General features: G+C 43.5%; 1 protein-coding gene across 1 annotated transcript in view; it reads left to right on the forward strand.

The window, feature by feature from the left end:
* Positions 1–4,637: 4,637 nt before the first annotated feature.
* Cdh17 (cadherin 17) overlaps positions 4,638–17,211 on the forward strand; it is a 63,362-nt gene continuing 50,788 nt past the window's right edge. Inside the window, exons 1-2 of the mRNA XM_021222321.1 lie at positions 4,638–4,759; positions 14,885–14,954. Of these exons, the coding sequence (XP_021077980.1) occupies positions 14,907–14,954 (48 nt within the window). The 5' untranslated portion in view covers positions 4,638–4,759; positions 14,885–14,906. The remainder of the gene's footprint in view (positions 4,760–14,884; positions 14,955–17,211) is intronic.

A 17,211-nucleotide genomic window follows, 5' to 3' on the forward strand; every position in this document is an offset into this window, starting at 1 on the left:
TATTGTTTCTACTTTTGTTTTTAGATCCTGGATGGTTTTGTTCAATTCTTTCACCTGTTTGGTGGTGTTTTCCTGTAACTCTTTAAGGGATTTTTGTGTTTCCTCTTTAAGGGCTTCTAGCTGTTTACCTGTGTTTTCCTGTATTTCTTTAAGGGAGTTATTTATTTCCATCTTAAAGTCCTCGATCATCATCATGAGACGTGACTTTAGATCCATATCTTGCTTTTCTGGTGTGATGGTGTATCCAGGACTTGCTATGGTTGGAGAGTTTGATTCTGATGATGCCATGTAACCTTGCTTTCTGATGCTTCTGTTCTTACAGTTGCCTCCTGCCATCTGATTATCTCAAGTGCTTGCTGCCCTCATGTTTTTGATTGGAGCCTGCCCTTCCTATAATCCTGGTTGATTCAGGACTCCTCAGAGTCCAGCTTTCTCTGTGATCCTGTGATTCCAGATTCCTGTGATCCTGAGATTCTGGGTTTGTTAGAGGCCTTGTAGTCAAGCTTCCTCTGAGATCTGAGATCCTGGTGTGACCAAGTTCCTGTTATCCTGGGATCCTGGAATCCTAAGATCCTGGGCATGTTACAGCGCCTGGAAGTGGTGTCTCCTCTGGGGACTGTGGGACTGTCTGGTGTGTTTGAAACCAAGGTATACCAGCACTGATTAGAAGGAACCCGAGCTGCTGGTCAGGCAGGGCTCCTGTGTCCTTGCTCTTGCTGTCACAGGACCGTCATAATTGGTTTGGAACACATGTTGTATTCCACTCACCAGCGATCCTAAGATTGAGTGGAGAGTCCTCTGGGGATCATGGGACCGTCCACCGAGTTCACACCTGGAGCTGGCACCAACCAGAAGGGACTTGAGCTCCTGGTCAGTCGGGTTTTCTGCTTCTCTGCTGCTGGCACAGGCCTGGTGCGATTGGATGGGCCACATTTTAAATCTTAAGAGTAATTCTACGTTGTCATATTGTTTCTGAAAGTCTACCTATACTTTTTCTTTCTAACTAACCATATCCATTCCTATAACCAATGTTCGATTGTCTAAAAATATCATTACACATAAAAGTGCTAAAATGTTTCATCTTCAGGAGCTATCTACAATTAAAAGCATCTTTCAAACCCTCTTACTTACTTGTTAAAAATAAAATATTTTAATCACTTTTTGGGAACTTCACACATGAATACAAGAATGATACCCATCCCGCTCCTCCCTTAACTCCTCTCAGATGTAGCTGGCATTCGCCAACTTTCTATCCTCCCCCTTTCTTTTTTATAATCTGCTGAGTCCTATTTGTGTTGTTCAAATATTCATGGATGTAGGGTCATCCACTGGAGTATTGGCAACCTACCAAGGACCGCACCCTGAGAAGAGACTCTTCCTTCCCCAGGCACCATAACTGTCCACAAGTCCTGGATTAGAGTTGGGGCCCTTAGACCACTCCCCCTCTGAGCTGGTTTGTTGCCTGGCTTGATCCTGTGTAGATGACCACTGGGGCTGTGATTTCGTGAGTGCAGCAGTGTTCACTTCATGCCTCTGGATCTTACAGTCTTTCCACCTCCTTCCCACTATGGTCCCTGAGCCTTCGGAATGGGGTCATGGGATGGGGTAGTGATACAGTTTACCTATTGTGGCTGAGAATTCTACATTTAGTCTTTGTGCTTTGACCAGTTGTTAGTTTCCGTGTTAGCCTCTGTCTAGTATAATAAACCCTGATGAGGCCTGAGAGCTGTACTGATCTATGGGTAAAGAGATAAAAGTTTATGGGTAAAGAGATGAGATAAAAATAGTAGTAGTAGTAGATTTGCCCCTGATTCTGAGTTTCCCAACCTTGGGCACTTGGACTGATTCACATTATCAGTTATGCGTTTCCTCCTGTGGAACAGGCTTTAAATACAATTGGCTCACAGTTGGTTACTTGCATGACATTTGTGCCACTATTGTACCCATGAGCACATCTTGACCTGATGGTTGTTATTGTAGCTCTCAGGGTCCACACCTGGTGAGACCCGTGGTGACATTTCTTCCCCAGAAGCCTGCGTAGCATCTTTGGGTACTATGAAAGCTAATTAACAGACAGAAAGCATCGTGGTCAGCAACAGCTTGATTTCCTCCATGTCCTATGATGAAAGTATGTGGAGTCTCCAGTAAGAGGGTCTTAGTCTAAAGTTCTGGTGGGCAACTAAGAGTAATAGTCATGGCTATATAGTTTGGGGAGTCTCTAGAACACCCCTAACCAATAATTTATCCTACACTTGACATTGGGCTTTTTGTTTTGTCAACCTGTGGCATATGGGAGGAACATATCTCCTTTATAGGGTAGCTACAATTAAACTCTTTTATATGATTACTAATGTTTCAGATGTGTGTGCATGCTTAGGTTTATGTGGATATGCATGCATGTGTGTACCTCAGGAGCTTGTCTGTTTGACATAGGGTCTCCCAACTGGGACTAAGGAACTAACTAGTTAGGCAAGACTGGTTGGCCAGCAAACTCTAGAGATGGCCCTGTCTTTACTCCTCAGTTCTGGGGTTATGAGTCCATGCTGCTATGACTGGATTTTTACATGGGCACTAGAAGTCCAACCTCTGGTCTTCATGCTTGCTTGAACAGGTACAGCTCAGCACTGACTGCCCCTTATTCAATTGTTCTCGTCATAATAATCCTATGTCCTTTGCTTTCAAAGGGGAAATCACTAATTTTATTACCTTTTTTCCCCTTATTCCTTTTATTATCCTGTTATTACCAAGACGGTGTTAAACTCCTGTTGTCACCGCATGCAAATGAATTTCTAAAACTCAGTGGTATCTACCCTGACTCATGTTAACAGGAATCATCAGTCTTTGGAGTGAGTCTGGGAGAATCCTGGTTTGATGAACAGCGATGCTTCTCTCAAAACCATGTGACCCTCTTACTCCAGAGATGACAGGAAACAACCATTTAGAAACTCAATTGCATGCAACATGGTTGGCTAGCTTGGGACTTTTCAGAGTTTAATCAAGCCATTATGAGTTTGAAGTCAAGAACCAAAGTAGCACAACTAGGGACACAGAAGCAGGGTTGTGGTCACCCTCTGATAAGATGGACCCACGGGGGGGGGGGGATTTTTAATCTTCTTAGTCACGGGAGCAGGAAGAACAGAGTCCAGGTCTGAATGGTGTCTTTGTTTTAAATCAGATAGACCAGGTAGGATAGACTGTATTGTCACAGGCTGAGTGACTCCACCCAGAGAGAAAATCTCTCCTTACTCTGTTTTCTGTGTCTAAGCTGGGATCTAGTCATAGACTTGAGAAGACTAGCTGAAGAGACACCTTTAACTTATATGCCCATGTGCCGTGACCCTAGTGGCATGGTATTATTACTGAAAACAACAGCAATCTATAAAGTTATCCGTCTATGAATCTCCTTTTTCTAAAACAAAACAAAACCAAAACACCCCCCCCACACACACACAAAACATTGTAGACTTAAAAATTACATTTTATACACATTACTAAAAGACTACTAGGCGAGAAGCCAGTTCCTTCCAGAGAAGCTCTGTGAGGAGAGATGCAATTGATTGATTCCAGGAAGTGAATCATCAGGCAGGCTGGAGCTATTTGATTTTGTGTCCCAAGGTCATTCTGTCTAGCAGATGGGAAAGCAGAGATGGTCAAAATTTGAGAAGTTCCTGGCCAAGTTAATCTTACTTCTCTAAACACAGTGAGATTAGCTGTGAGATCGAGGAGGGAGGGCTGTTCCTGTGTCCTCTGTTCCACTACAGATGCTGCAATTGGTGTGCAGTGGAGTAGTTCCACTGTTAAGCTACTCAGTATGTAGGGTCCTTCTGTCAGTGGTTTAGAGCACCCAGGAAAGCTGTTCAGGAGATCTTGGAGGGAGGGAGCTCCCATTAAGAGTGCTCTGAAGCCAGCAATGGAAGGGAAGGCAAATAGCAGCTCAGGAGACATCCAGGTACACTTCAGAAGGTCCCCCAAAACAGGGTAAAGTTTGACCTATGTGACCTCTGCCTGGTATCACTTCAAATTTTCCAGATGGTTTCCTGGAGGCACTGAAGAGTGGGACTTAGCCATCAGTCAGAATGAAGCCTTGACTTACGATGTCTGTGGCAGTAGCTTCAAGACAAAACAAAATAGAACCGTGTTTGTTGGGTTGCCATGTCTTTCAGAAGTTGGAACAGCCGCTGTGTCTTTCAGCATGGCATCTGGGCCACCTACAGAATCACTTGTCAATGGCTGTCAGTGGATGACACTGTCAGCAGACTTGGTGCCTTGTAGTTTGGACTTGTACAGAACCTATACACATACTTGTTGACAGTCTCCTTTGCAGACGCTACGATAAGTGATTGTGTAAAATGTTAGCAACTCTCTTTGATGCCACAGAGCCCACACTCCAGAGATAATCGGATACACACTCAACTTCCTCATTTAAACTTCTTAACTTCTAATTTATTCATATATTTAAAACAACAACAAAAACAACAACAACAACAATTCAGCAACCCGTTTGAAAGCATGTTTGGTATGAATGGGTATAAAGTAACTTCTTTCCTGGACTGAATGTAATGATACCTTTTATGATACCCAGTGACTCTCAGATATCAATAAAAATGTTGTGGTTAATGTTTGACTAGGGGGGTGAAGGGAGAGGCTAGAGGAGCAGAACAGGTTGAGGAAGTGTCTCTTGGGGTTCTCTAGCCACAGCAAGTGTCTCCACGGCTGAATGGACGACAAAAACTTCTAAGCAGCATTTTCTTACTGAAAGGTAAGGGTGAATTGTCCTCAGTATTCTTCCAGAAGTTTATAAGAATGATAACTTAGATGATGGGTGGATAGCTTAAGAAGGGCTGATAAATGTATCCCTCGAGGCCAAGTGTGTACAGCTACAAAAGGTGAGATTGTCCCTGGTGTCCTTAGCTTTTGGGGAGGACACAGTTCCTTCCTCTAACAGTTATTTCTCGTGAGTCTGTATTTCAGACACTCATTGGATGAAAGTGGCTTTTGGTCTAACTGAACTTGGAGTTAATGAACTAAGGGAACATTGGGTTCTCTGAGGTGTAAGTGAGTGTGAGCACCCGTCATTAGTGATCAGCATCTAAAACTGGTCTGAGAATATTTCCAGAACTTCGTTGTAGGAATTGGAGTTAGAATCCTAGTCTCATAAGTTGCGGTGTCTCTCACATGTCTTTAGAGATCGTTCAGTCTACTCTTTGGAGAAGAAAAAATCCAATGTTGGATTCTTAGCACTGTCTGAGACGTGGTGGGAAGGGTTGGCACAGAGGGGAAAGGAGACTTTTAAAGAAAGCACTAGAAGAAGAGTGAAAAGGAGGAGATCAGTCCTGCCTTGCCTTGCAGGTGGGAAAGGGAGGTTGCTGTGTGGGGGTGGGGTGGGGTGGGGCGGGGCTTCTGGTTCCCTTCATAGCAGATGAACTGTCTGCTAATGAGGGATTCTCAAGATGTCATACACGCACTTGGAATCTTCGTAGTTTTGGCCGTTGCCTGTGTGTTTGGATTACAGGTGGCTTTATAGGGAGGACACAGATGCTTCCTGTAGTAGGGTGTACCAAACAGACTGGGCAATGCTTTCTCTCATACTTTTCTATAAAAATGTAAGTAGCAAGTAAGGCATTGCTTAAAAGAAGAAAGTGCACACTGGGATAACAAGAAAAACAGTCAACACTGAGGTGTTCTAAAGAAATAAAAGGAATCCTTTTCTGGAGAGTCTACAGTTAAACCGGGGGACATACGTTTTGTGAGTCTTCGGGGTTGGTCAGTTGGGTTGGGCCTGTTTCATCATTGATTGGCTAGAGCACATGAGGCTGTGCACTTATGTTCTCTGAACCTTAATCTTTTTCATTTAGATAACAGATAATCTGCCCAAGTGGGTGATCATGAGGAACAAATGCATAGGTAAAGTGCTTGCTGTCATGGTAGCCACTCAGTGAAGGTTGGCTTTCTTTTGCAGGAGAAAGTCCAGGTACTGAGTCAGGTCCAGCTGAGGTGTTACTGTTTGTTCTGTAAGAAAAAAAAAACAACCACCTTGGGCTTAGGACTCTCCTGCATGTTAGGATTATATGTGTGTACCACCACAGCCTTCTAGAAAGATCATTCTCTATTGCACACACACACACACACACACACACACACACACACACACACACACACACACCACATGTCCCCCCCAAGCTATGTTAAGAACATGGGATTGGACATGATAATAAGAATGATAAGATGATTGGGTTCCGATGAATAATATTCAAAAGTTAAAAGTCCCTCAGATGGTTCCCATGTAAGTCTTCAGGTTTGAAGATCTGAGGGAAGATCTGAGCTCTGAGGGGCGTCATTGCTGTTGAAGATGAATACTGCATTTATAGTATCCTCTTCTTATCAAGGCCAAAGTTTGTCCTGTGTCCTACTGTCAAAGGCAGGATCCAGAAAGGAACCTGCTACACTTCTGTGTTGGGAGGGAACTCTGGGAAGCACCTTGCAAAACCTTTTTTTTTTTTTTTTTTCTGTCTCTGAAGGTCCACAAATAAATGCACATATGGGTGTGGAAACATTTAGTCATTTGTTGTCATAATATTGTGTTTATTCAGAAACTTCTGGTGTTTAACTTAGAATGGGTCTAGCCTTTCTGTGGCCAACTCATTGATTCTTAAACAATGGAAGATATGAATTTTCTTACGTGTCTGACCCATCTGTCATTTGTAAGTTGTGAGAATGAACAAGAATATTTACTTCAATTTGAGGCATATTAACTTACTACAATAAGACTGTCACCCAGTGACCGAATTATTATTAATGGTATTACAATAGATATTTTTTGTGTACATAACACTTAACAGATTAAGCTATATTTGCTAGTTTCATAGGTGGTAAAGAAAACCTTAACTTTTCTTAAAATATTCTGTAATGATGACAATCTGAATTTATCTAAGATATCTAGATTCAACACTTTCTTATCATATTTAAAAGATTATCACTTGTTGGTATGATCAAACCCAGAGCCACAGTCATGGTAAGCAAGTGCTACATGCAGATCTGGAGGGAAGAGAATCAGAACCCCAGATCTGTGTTTTGGAAGATGTTTAAAGATGAACATCTTCCTCACATGCATGCTGTCTAGACTGTGCTTCCGTCTTTGATCTCTATATTCAGGCAGTAAAGCTTTTCCCTGGGTTTAGTTTCCACCCTTGTATGGTAACAGGATCCACGCCACAGGATTGAGTGTAAATGAATAGATTTTCCCAAGGTGCTTAGCTTTAGCAAATGTTTAGTAAATGCAAGCTTTGAAAGACATCCGGTTCATTATACACCTTTAAGGGATAAAGTGCCCTTCATTTGGTAGAATTAAGGTAAGTTCACTTTTGTTTCCTGTCCTCTACTGCATAGTTATCCATCAAGGTTTAATTACAGGAGGGAGAATGTTAACTTCCTGTTCTTCAGCAAAATTGTGATTACAATACTTGCCTCAAAATGACTAGTGTAATAGCAAATGATGACTTTTTTTTTTTTTACATTCTTCAATGCCTCAGTCCTGTGGTATAGAATGGAATTTAGATTTATCTCCTATTGAATTTCTGAGGTTAGCAAGTGTGATTGTATTATCTCCACAGTGTGTTTAACTTTACACCTACATGTGCATGGAGAAATACCACTCCATTCCCAAAGAGACTGTCACAAAAATTTTAAACCACCCTTTAAGAAAAATAGCAATCCCTATCCTGCTCTTTAGATCAGAAAGGACTCTCATGGTAGTGGTATGCTATATTTGGGGTCCTCCTGCATCTCTCCCAGGGCACCTGGGCTGTGAGTCTGCTCACATCAGGGAATACAGACCTAAATCCTGTCTCCTGGGGTAAGAAAGGTGAGAAGCGTGCTGCTATGCCCATATCAAAGTCCCCAGCCCTCTGAGGACTTGGGACATTTGTCCTTTTGGGGCTAGAATATTAGATACTTTATACATCAGTTACTTTTCTGTGATAATAATTCTTGGCCAAGACATCTCAGAAGGCAGTGTTTATTTGGGTTTATGGTTTCAGAGGGAGGGTCCATAGTGTGTGTGTGTGTGTGTGGGGCACATCTTCAACTGTAACCATGAGCCAGAGAGTAAACTGGAATTAGGGCAAGGCTGTGAACCCCTAAATCCCACTCTGGTGTACTTCCACAATCAAGGTTGTATCATCTCCCCAAATTATACACCAATTGGGGATCAAATGTTTGGACACCCAGAGCTCTGGGTTTCTCCTTCAAATCACTACAGCTAGCCATCCTGTGAGCCTCTATGTAGAGGACTTTCCTTCCCAGCCTCCCCAATCCTTGTCCAATGTGTAGGAGTGAGAGGCAGAATGAAAGCCACAGGAAAGAACATGACAGTGTCTCTCAAAAGATACCCAAGAGCTCCATCGTTTTCTTTAATAAAGACGATTATGTTGATAATTCCTATTACAATTAATTATACAAACCTAAATAACTTTAAGTTATCCAGGGGAACTATATATCCTCTCGTGGATTCATGTATCCCGTCATGAATGTACTGATAAAATAAAATCCTTCAATTTTGGATGTGTAAATCCAGATGCTTGTATGCTTTTCCACTGTACCATTTAGTGAGGCCAAGAAGCTTATATTTTTGGTGGGAGGCCTGGGGTAGATGTGTGGCTGTTGGTTCCCCTTCCTTCCTCTTCTTTTCTTTCCCTTCAGCTCTAAGCACACCAGACCGCTTCTTACCTCAGGGGAAGTCATCGGTCTGCAGCGTGAGGCAGCAGACCTCATTTTCTGCCTGGGTGCTTGTTTCTAGCTTATTAAGAGCTGCTTTAATTGGGTCCCTAATTTGTCAGGAGCACAAATTGGTCCGCTCCTACTTAAGCAATGTAATTGGTGCCAGTGATTTGTGAGCCAGAGCAGAAAGATGGGCTTGGGTGACCTCGGCGTGGCTTGGTGAACAATGGTGTGAGCCAATTTTTAATCTGATCTTTATTCATATCTGGCCTTGCCTTAGAATTTATGCTGCTCTTAGCAATATACAATGCCGCTGTAAAATGAATGACACACAGACTGTGAGGCACTGCTTCGTCCTGGTGGTGTTATGAGTCCAGTCACATCCTTTCTTGCCCACACTACCCTGTAATAAACTAATTTTGTGTCCTTCTCTCCCACCTCTTGTGCTTGGTGCATGGCTCATTCCTTGGTGTTGCATGAGTTATTTCGAAGCCCATTGCTGTCCCTCTTATGTCCCTATATAAAAAGAACCCAAGAACCAGAAGAGATGGCTGAACTTGTTTACGATTTGCCTAGCATTGAGTTTTTAACCAGGTGTGGGTGTGGAGCCATGTTTGCATACTGAGTTCTTTAGGTTGGGAAATCTGAGACCTAGAAAGTCCCTGTAACTACTCAAGTGCAGAAATGACAAGAGTGTCTTAAAGTGGTGTGAAGCCATTCGGGAGCGTTAGAAACTAGGCTTGTGCTTCTTGTGTCTCCCCTGGGATGCCATGCTATGCGCAATAGCGAATTAGCACAGTGAAGTCTCCCTTGACAGCATCCCTGTCCTGGGATGGCCGCACCTGGTTCAGGCAAAGTTGGGAGTGCATGGCTGAAACAGCGTTCTGGAGTTCAAGTCTAAAACCTAGGTGTCAGCGGGGTTCCTTCTGAGGTGCGCGGGAGGAAATTGTCCCAGGCCACTCTCTGGGCTTGTAGATGGCTGCCTTCATGTTCAAGCCGGTGTTCTTTCTGTGTCTATGGATCTGTGTCTGAATTTTCCATTCTGATGGGAGACAGCAGCCATCTTGGATTAGGGCCCACCCTGATGGTCTCATTGTGACTTGGTTTTCTATGAAGAACTCCAAATGAGGTAGCGTGAGGACAACGTTGGGAGTTAGCATACTGGCATAGGAACTTGGGAGGAAGCCGCATTATTTATCTGATCACTCTGGGCTTGGTTAAAAACCAGAGACAGCTGGGGTGAGGCTCAGAGAGACGTAGGGAAGAGTAATATACAAGTATTACTATTCTATATAGTATATATAGAATATATATAGGAACAAACATCCCTCCAGCTGATACACCCTTGGCCTGGGCATGGCGGGAGGTATGTGTGTTAGGACATAGTGAGTCATGTTGGTGTAGGAAGAGGACAAACAGCCACAAAGCAAAAGCAAAATCTTTTGAAATCTGTGGGACAGATACAGTGGATGAAAGTGACGTTTTCAGGTTAGAAGACCCTGCAGTTAGAGCACAGGCCTGGGAACAAACATGGCCGAGAGACCTTGGTTGGCCTCGTCTCTTGACTTCTCTGACTCTTGATTTTTGATATTTTCATCTCAAATGCATGTGCTGTCTGTTTCACAGAATTCCTCCCCTGGAAAAATATCATAAGATAATTCAATGAAAGGCTCAGCACTGTGTGGCTTGTTTCCCGTAAGTGCTGTCTGACTGCCTTTGTGTTGTGACTCTGTACAGTCTGCTGGGACGCCTGTGACTTTCAGGCTATGGTGGACTGAGTGAGGGCACCTTCCCAAGAGAGTTCCACATTTGAGGTCAAGGTCCTGAGAAGCCACCTGCTGGGTAAGGTGACTGAGGTCTTCTCTTCAAAACTCATTAAGAGCTCCGAGCCTTTGATCTTTGTCACTACAGGTAGCTTGGTCTTTCAGATAGTCACTATAGGAACTGCGGCCTTTGCACCTGAGGGAGATGCTGACAGAAAGCAAAAATCCTAAGCAGACGGTTGGGTCAACCCTTCCAGGAGTCTCAGAGGAGAGACCATGGAGTTCTCTGAAATGGTCAACTGAGCCCTGTCCAGGTAGTGTCTCCAAGTTGCCCTATGACGCAAGTGTCCAGTGGCTTTAGTCAGCTTAAGTTTTAAACAGTGGTTTCCGGTCAGAGTCCTCATGACCCGTGGCCAGATACTCACCTAGTGAGTCATGTTTCTATGAAGAGGAAGTGAAAGCAAGACCTGTCTGAGACAGGGGCATAACCGTACCTAGCATTGGTGCAGTTTGCTCTGAATCAAGGCTTCGCCTTGCTGTTAGAATTGTGTGTGTGTAGGCTGTGTGTGTGTAGGGGGGTGGGGGTGGGGGGGGCTGTCAGAAAGTGGGCTGAAAGGAGACATCCAGACCAATGCTTTAAGTTCTGACCGAGAAAGCAAAAAATGTGGATAGTACATGCTGTCCAGTATTAATGTCACCCTCAAAGATGGATACTCACGCTGCCTTTTGCTTTAAGGCGAGTGAGCAGGCCTCTAAGTTGACACAGAAGCCTGGCCCCAAACCTTAATTTTCAGTCCATGCTCCTTACAACTTCATGGTGTAGAAGATTGCCCCCAGACAAGTCACAGTACCCTTTCAGAAGATGTGGCAAGTGGTTACTGTTATATCCCACAGGAAGCCAGCCTATGAGTGGAAAGACCGTAGGCACATGACGAAGAATAGGTGACTCTTGGTTACTCTGTGTTTGAACCCCTGACATAAGACCTTCATTTTGTTAATGTTGATTTCTCTGTCATTTTAACTTGTAATTCTTTTTCCCCTATCCCCTCCCACTTCCCCGTGCTCACCAACCCACCCACTCCCACTTCCTGGCCCTGGCATATTCCAACTGTTTCTCAGTCATTTATTGGAGTGGGACTCTTACCGCATTTAACAGAGAAATAACCCCTTCCATCAATTAAGAAAAACAATCATACTTTTAAGATTAAGCTTTAAAATCTCAAATTAGTGAAGTCATTTTTATGAGAGTAATATTTATTCTGAAAACTTATAGATGAGAACAAATTACTAGGCTTTCCTTATTAGACGATGGTGGATGCTGTAGAGTTAACAAGCATCTGTTGAGATCTTAATACATGTGAGCTATGGTATGGAGCATTCCAGGAGGTTAGAGAGTAACGAGGCCTCTATTCCACAGGGTTTTAGTTTCTAGTGGAGGCAGTAACTCTGATAAAGGATAAGTAAATAAATAAGTAAAGGATAAATAAATAAAAGATAAATAATAAAAATAGGAAGTTCAAAAGGAAGAGGCCTCTGTCTGGACATCAAGGACGACTTCCTGCAGGAGGCTGGGACAGGGTCTAGCTCTGCAATGGCAGACCTGTGCTTCTTGTTTGGGGGCTGAGTTCCTAGCATCCTGTCTGGTGCATGCAAGAAGTTTGTAAGTAACTGGGTGAGCTGATGGGTACGAAGCAGAAGCAGTTGTGAGAGAAGAGCTCCCAGCAAGGCTTTGTTAAGCAAATACCTGCTACAGTGTGCCCCAGGCCTGTGGCAGCTGGGAAGAGATGCTAGCTAGTATAGGCCACAGTGATCTGGGCAAAGGGCACAGTGGCCGGGTGTGGGGAGGGAGTGGCAGATAAGCAAATGTAAGAGAGTTGGCAGAGCTTGTGAAGATCCCAGATGCTGAGGAATTTGGGAGTGGGACCAGCAAAGGCTCCGTGCTGCTCTTTTATTTGGAATAAGAAGCTATAAGCTGATAACTGATGATGTGGATTTCGCTCATGTTAGAAAGGTGAATGTCTACGCCTAAGCATAGACATTCCTCCGTGCACATGAGGATCTGCAGTACCCAGGACATCTACTGATACCGGCTCTATGCTGCTCAAGGCCCTTAGGTAAAAGGGTATGATACCGCATGTACCCACCCACCTCCTCACACACGCTCTGAACCAGCTATAGATTACATAGCTGCGTGATTTGGTTTTTATTTCAGAGTAATTAACATGTAAGGTTAGCTCTGGCCGTTTTTCCTTCCTCTCCCTGTGCATTTCCTCCCCCCCCCCCGCATTCATATGACTCTACTCTATTGCCCACATCCCTCAGGATATCTTTCTTCCCCTCATAATTGTCTTTCCAATTTCCAGACTCGTGGACACAGATACAGAAACGCGTACACATATATTGAATTTTGAGGCTAGGTTCAGCATAGAAAAGCAAACATGCAGCATTTGTCTTCTAATCCCGCTTTCCTTGGTTTTACGTAATGATCTCTGGTCATCCTGCCATGGTAATCTTACGTTCAGTACCACACCATCCTCCTGAGCTGTATCATCAGCTCAAATACCTAGTTCATTGTAAATACCACAGGAAGCATTATCGTCTTTTCTTGTTTGGGGAATGATAAGAAACGAATGCCCCATGTGTTTAGTGCTGACATATGCCTCCTGTCCTTATCCCTATTTTTTTTTTTTACCAGTGACTTTTTGAATCTATAGATTAGATTTTGTGGCTACATGGGGCTGCTCGTATGTCCCCTCACAATATTCTAGAATATTAGATGGCTGATAACTTTTTTCAGTGTTTTCCCAGAGCAAATGAGCAGTGCTCAATAGTAGAACACATGTCTCATTTGTATTCAATTATAATTAGTTTAACTAAAATGATATTTTACAGGTCTGCCAAATTTATTGTTATTATAAAAACTGAATTTTAAGCATCCAATGAATTAATGAATCTAGGGCTTTAATTCTAGCGTTTCCTTAAACTAGCCATGGATGATTGGAGTGAGCTGTTCAATTTAGATGTCATGTGTGTGAGAACTGTCCGTTGTCCCTACTTATTCGGCTATGACTGTATCCTTGCTACTGTCACATCACATAGACATAGAAGCTGAAAGAAGCTTTGGAGTTTTGAGTCCAGCTGCCTTGCGAGATGTCTGACCATGCCACCTCTTAGCCAAGGGCCTTTAGGCAATTTGGTCACTTTGAATTTAACTTCCTCATCTGTGACACCCCAATGACAATTCCTTATTGCATGTTTATTATTAAGTAATCACTAAGCATTTTTTTTTCAAATAAGGACACTGGGGTGTGGAGCAACGAAATTCTTCACTTATGGTTGAAATAGGGCCAGGCAGCCAGCTGGGCTGCCTGGCTCTGTGGCACTGTCTGCCCAGCTCTGTGGTGGCACTTTAAGGGCTTTTCAACCAGGGGGTCTGAAGGTGATACATGCTGGTTTTGTCTCCCAGGGCTTTTGTGAGGCTCAAGTGAATATCACGTTCCTCTTCTTAAAGGCATTTAAAGGTATTATAATGATTAAAGTTTTAATTATTTTTTTATGCTATTGACATTAGTGATACATATTCAATGTAGAGAACTTTAAACAAATGAAAGAATGAACTAAGGCAAGGCCCTCCATAATCCCTAAGGATAATAATAAACTGGCTTGGAATTTTAGTGAAATGAATACATGCTTTGATTCCTTGCTTGTTCTTTTAAAATTTTATTTATTTTCACTTTGGCAGCTGCATTGCCTTACAGGCCAAGTGTGAATTTTATTTACATACTGGAATCAGTCATGGCATATGTCAGGATGAAAGTTAAAATTTCTGTGAAATGTAAAGCCTTAAAGGGGCGGGGAGCTAGGAAATAGTATATGAGTTCTTTTGGAGCACCCAAAAGCATAGGCTGTAATAATATTCAGAAGACCAAGGGGGCAGCTGGCGAGGTCTCGGAAGGCTGTAGAAGTTCTTGGTTTTCCTGCACTTGTAGAAACTCACGTATTTTCAGCTTTGAGTCAGAACCATGAATTTGAGTCAGTACCATGAAAATGATCCGACCTAACTTTGCTGGCGTCTACCACACCTATAAGAACAAGTAAAAAATCATAAAACAAAACGCAGAGCAAAAATGACCGAAAGAAATCTGCTCTGCCTTTGTTCTAAGACTCCGAAGTGAGTTAATCACAGACATTACGGAGCGCATTTGGAGATGCTGACTGGCGCGTTGCTATAGATGGGGAGCCAGAAGCTTCCGGAAGCTCAGGCATCCCACACAGGGGAGAGCTGGCCTCTAAGGACTCGATTATGTTCGGTTTGTGACTAGAGGTCTTCCAAAGATTCTGACTATTGGGAAGATGTGGCTTAGCAGGCTGGTAACTAACACGCTTTATCTCTGGTTCACTCACAGGAGTCCAAGAGAAGAGAGCAAGATGGTCTCTGCCCAGCTTCACTTCCTGTGTTTTCTCACACTTTATTTGGTAAGCGCAGAGGGTCTCTGCAGGATATTTCCTGACATCCTTCCACTCCACACCATGAAAAGAACAGTCATTACCACATTTTCAAAAGGTGGTTTATCAGAATTGTACAGAAAGATGTGACGTGTTCCCGTGTGAAGCGACCACACAAGCCCCACGGTTGCCATCAGCTGAAGGCTGCACTTTACCCTCAGCCCTTAGAAGCTAATAAGCCGTGGAATGGCAAACTGAGCTCTGTGGCTATAGCTTGTTTCTGTCTCTGCCGCTGTTGTCTCCACCCCGTACCTTATACATAGAAAATCACTCTACCACAGAGCTACAGCCAGGACTGAACAAACTCACCCTCCACCTGTAGCTTCTGGCCATTGAAAAGAATTACAGGGATTCATCTGTAAGTCTCTATAACCCAACTTTAAAAACAACTACGAAAGCCACCCACAAAAGCGTATCAAGAAACTATATATTTTTTTCCTGTTTTCACCTTTCTACGCTCTGTATTTTTATTTTCATAAATGGCTCGGAGGTTCCTAGTTAAAGTTGTCGTTAGCCACATCTTCTGTTGTTGGTATTGTCTGACAGGCTTTCAGCACGGAACTGAATGGAAACTGGGCCCCAGCTATTGGGTAGACAGTGGGGTACCATCTCTATTTTACTCACAAGGCTCCTGTGGTGCAGAAGGATGTCCAAAGTTTCACTGTTTTATGAACCAAGATCTCAGGTGTGTTTTTGCTTGTTTCCACCAAAGGAAGTTTTTAGACTGCTGCACCTAAAATCTTGCTTCCTTTTTTCTTGTACCCCAAAACAACACACCAAATTTTAAGTCCTCAAAGTCCTCCGAGGGCCTGATAGTTTTAAAAGGTTTAATGTTTTTTTTTTTTATCAACATACATTATATATAACGCATATGTACACCTTAACACATTACAAAACATATTTTTATCACCCCACCCTCCGGATCATAGAACTGAGCCAAGATTTCTGGGACTTCCCTCAAGGTTAAGGAGGAGACTGCCATTCAGTTCCTAGGAGAATCCTCACAGCCTGGGTCTGAATGAGGACCACCGCCCTTCCTATCTTTCCTGCCTACGTTATCACAGGGGGACAGTAACACCAGTGTCAGGTCCTAGTTTGTGGCTACAACTTACCCATGATAGGAAATGGACTGAGTAGCTTTAAGCTTTAAACCTCAGTTTTCTGTCCTCTGCACTGGGTCTAATCCTAGCATTTGACACAAAGGAGTTTTTACATCAAGGAGCAGCACAGCCTAAGCTCTGAATACATAAAAGCCACTAGTAGTAAATATTTAATGTCCAGCATCTGTATCCATATAGACCTTCCCTCAATAATGAATGAGGTCATCTTAACAGGCTTTGCTCAGCACCTAGCCCAGAGATAGGAGGTGATCACATGATTATGAATTAAGAAGCAGCACTGAGCTCAGAGAGAATGAACATTTAGCTGTGGTACTTCGCTGGCGGTGGGCTCATTTTCTTCTTGCCTTCCTCTCTGTAAATGGTGCCACTAAGCCACCCCTCTCAGCTCTGGCCGGTGCTTTTGGTGACTCATATTGTTCACATTCAATTTGAAATCTTTATAGCCCCAATAGTCATGTTAAATGGGAGGGAAGAAAGATTTGTTGCCCCGATACGAGGAGGAGGTGGATGCAACTTTGAACCCTGGAACTGACTCTCCCTCCCTGCAGTGTGCTAGCTTGTCTGTATGTGTAAAACGTAGCCTTGCCTGTGAGGTCTGTGGGCTAAGGAAGTTTCCACTGGTGTGGATAATTGCGAGGCTGATGGCTCGCTGGGTGGTCTCAGAGACAAGCCTTGGAGCTCAGCTCGCTGGTAGCACTGCAGAAAACACTGCCCTTGTCTTAGATCCGCCACAGCCACACTGGAGGCCTGTGTGTAGTTCTCCTGCCTCACCTTCTAGAAGTAATGGAACCGGAGAAGACCTGAGAAGAAGGAAGGAAAGGCTCCTGAAGGAAGGCAAGCTCAGAGAGACGGTGGCTAGAAGTCTGGAAAACTATTGTGGAAGTTAAAAATGCTTTTAGCTGCAAATCATAGGAAATTGGGACTTGGGGCAACTTAAATAAATGAAGGGTTATTTCTCAGCGGTAACAGGAAGCCCGAATGATAAATCCAGGGTGGGGCTAACCATTCTGTGATATATCAGAGGTGGGAACGCTTTTCTCTTTGGACTCCTCACAGCTCTGGGTGACTCTCCAGTTGCACATACAAAGCCAGTGACCTTTCTGAGA

Source organism: Mus pahari, chromosome 22, assembly GCF_900095145.1.
Source record: "Mus pahari chromosome 22, PAHARI_EIJ_v1.1, whole genome shotgun sequence".
NCBI lineage: Eukaryota > Metazoa > Chordata > Mammalia > Rodentia > Muridae > Mus > Mus pahari.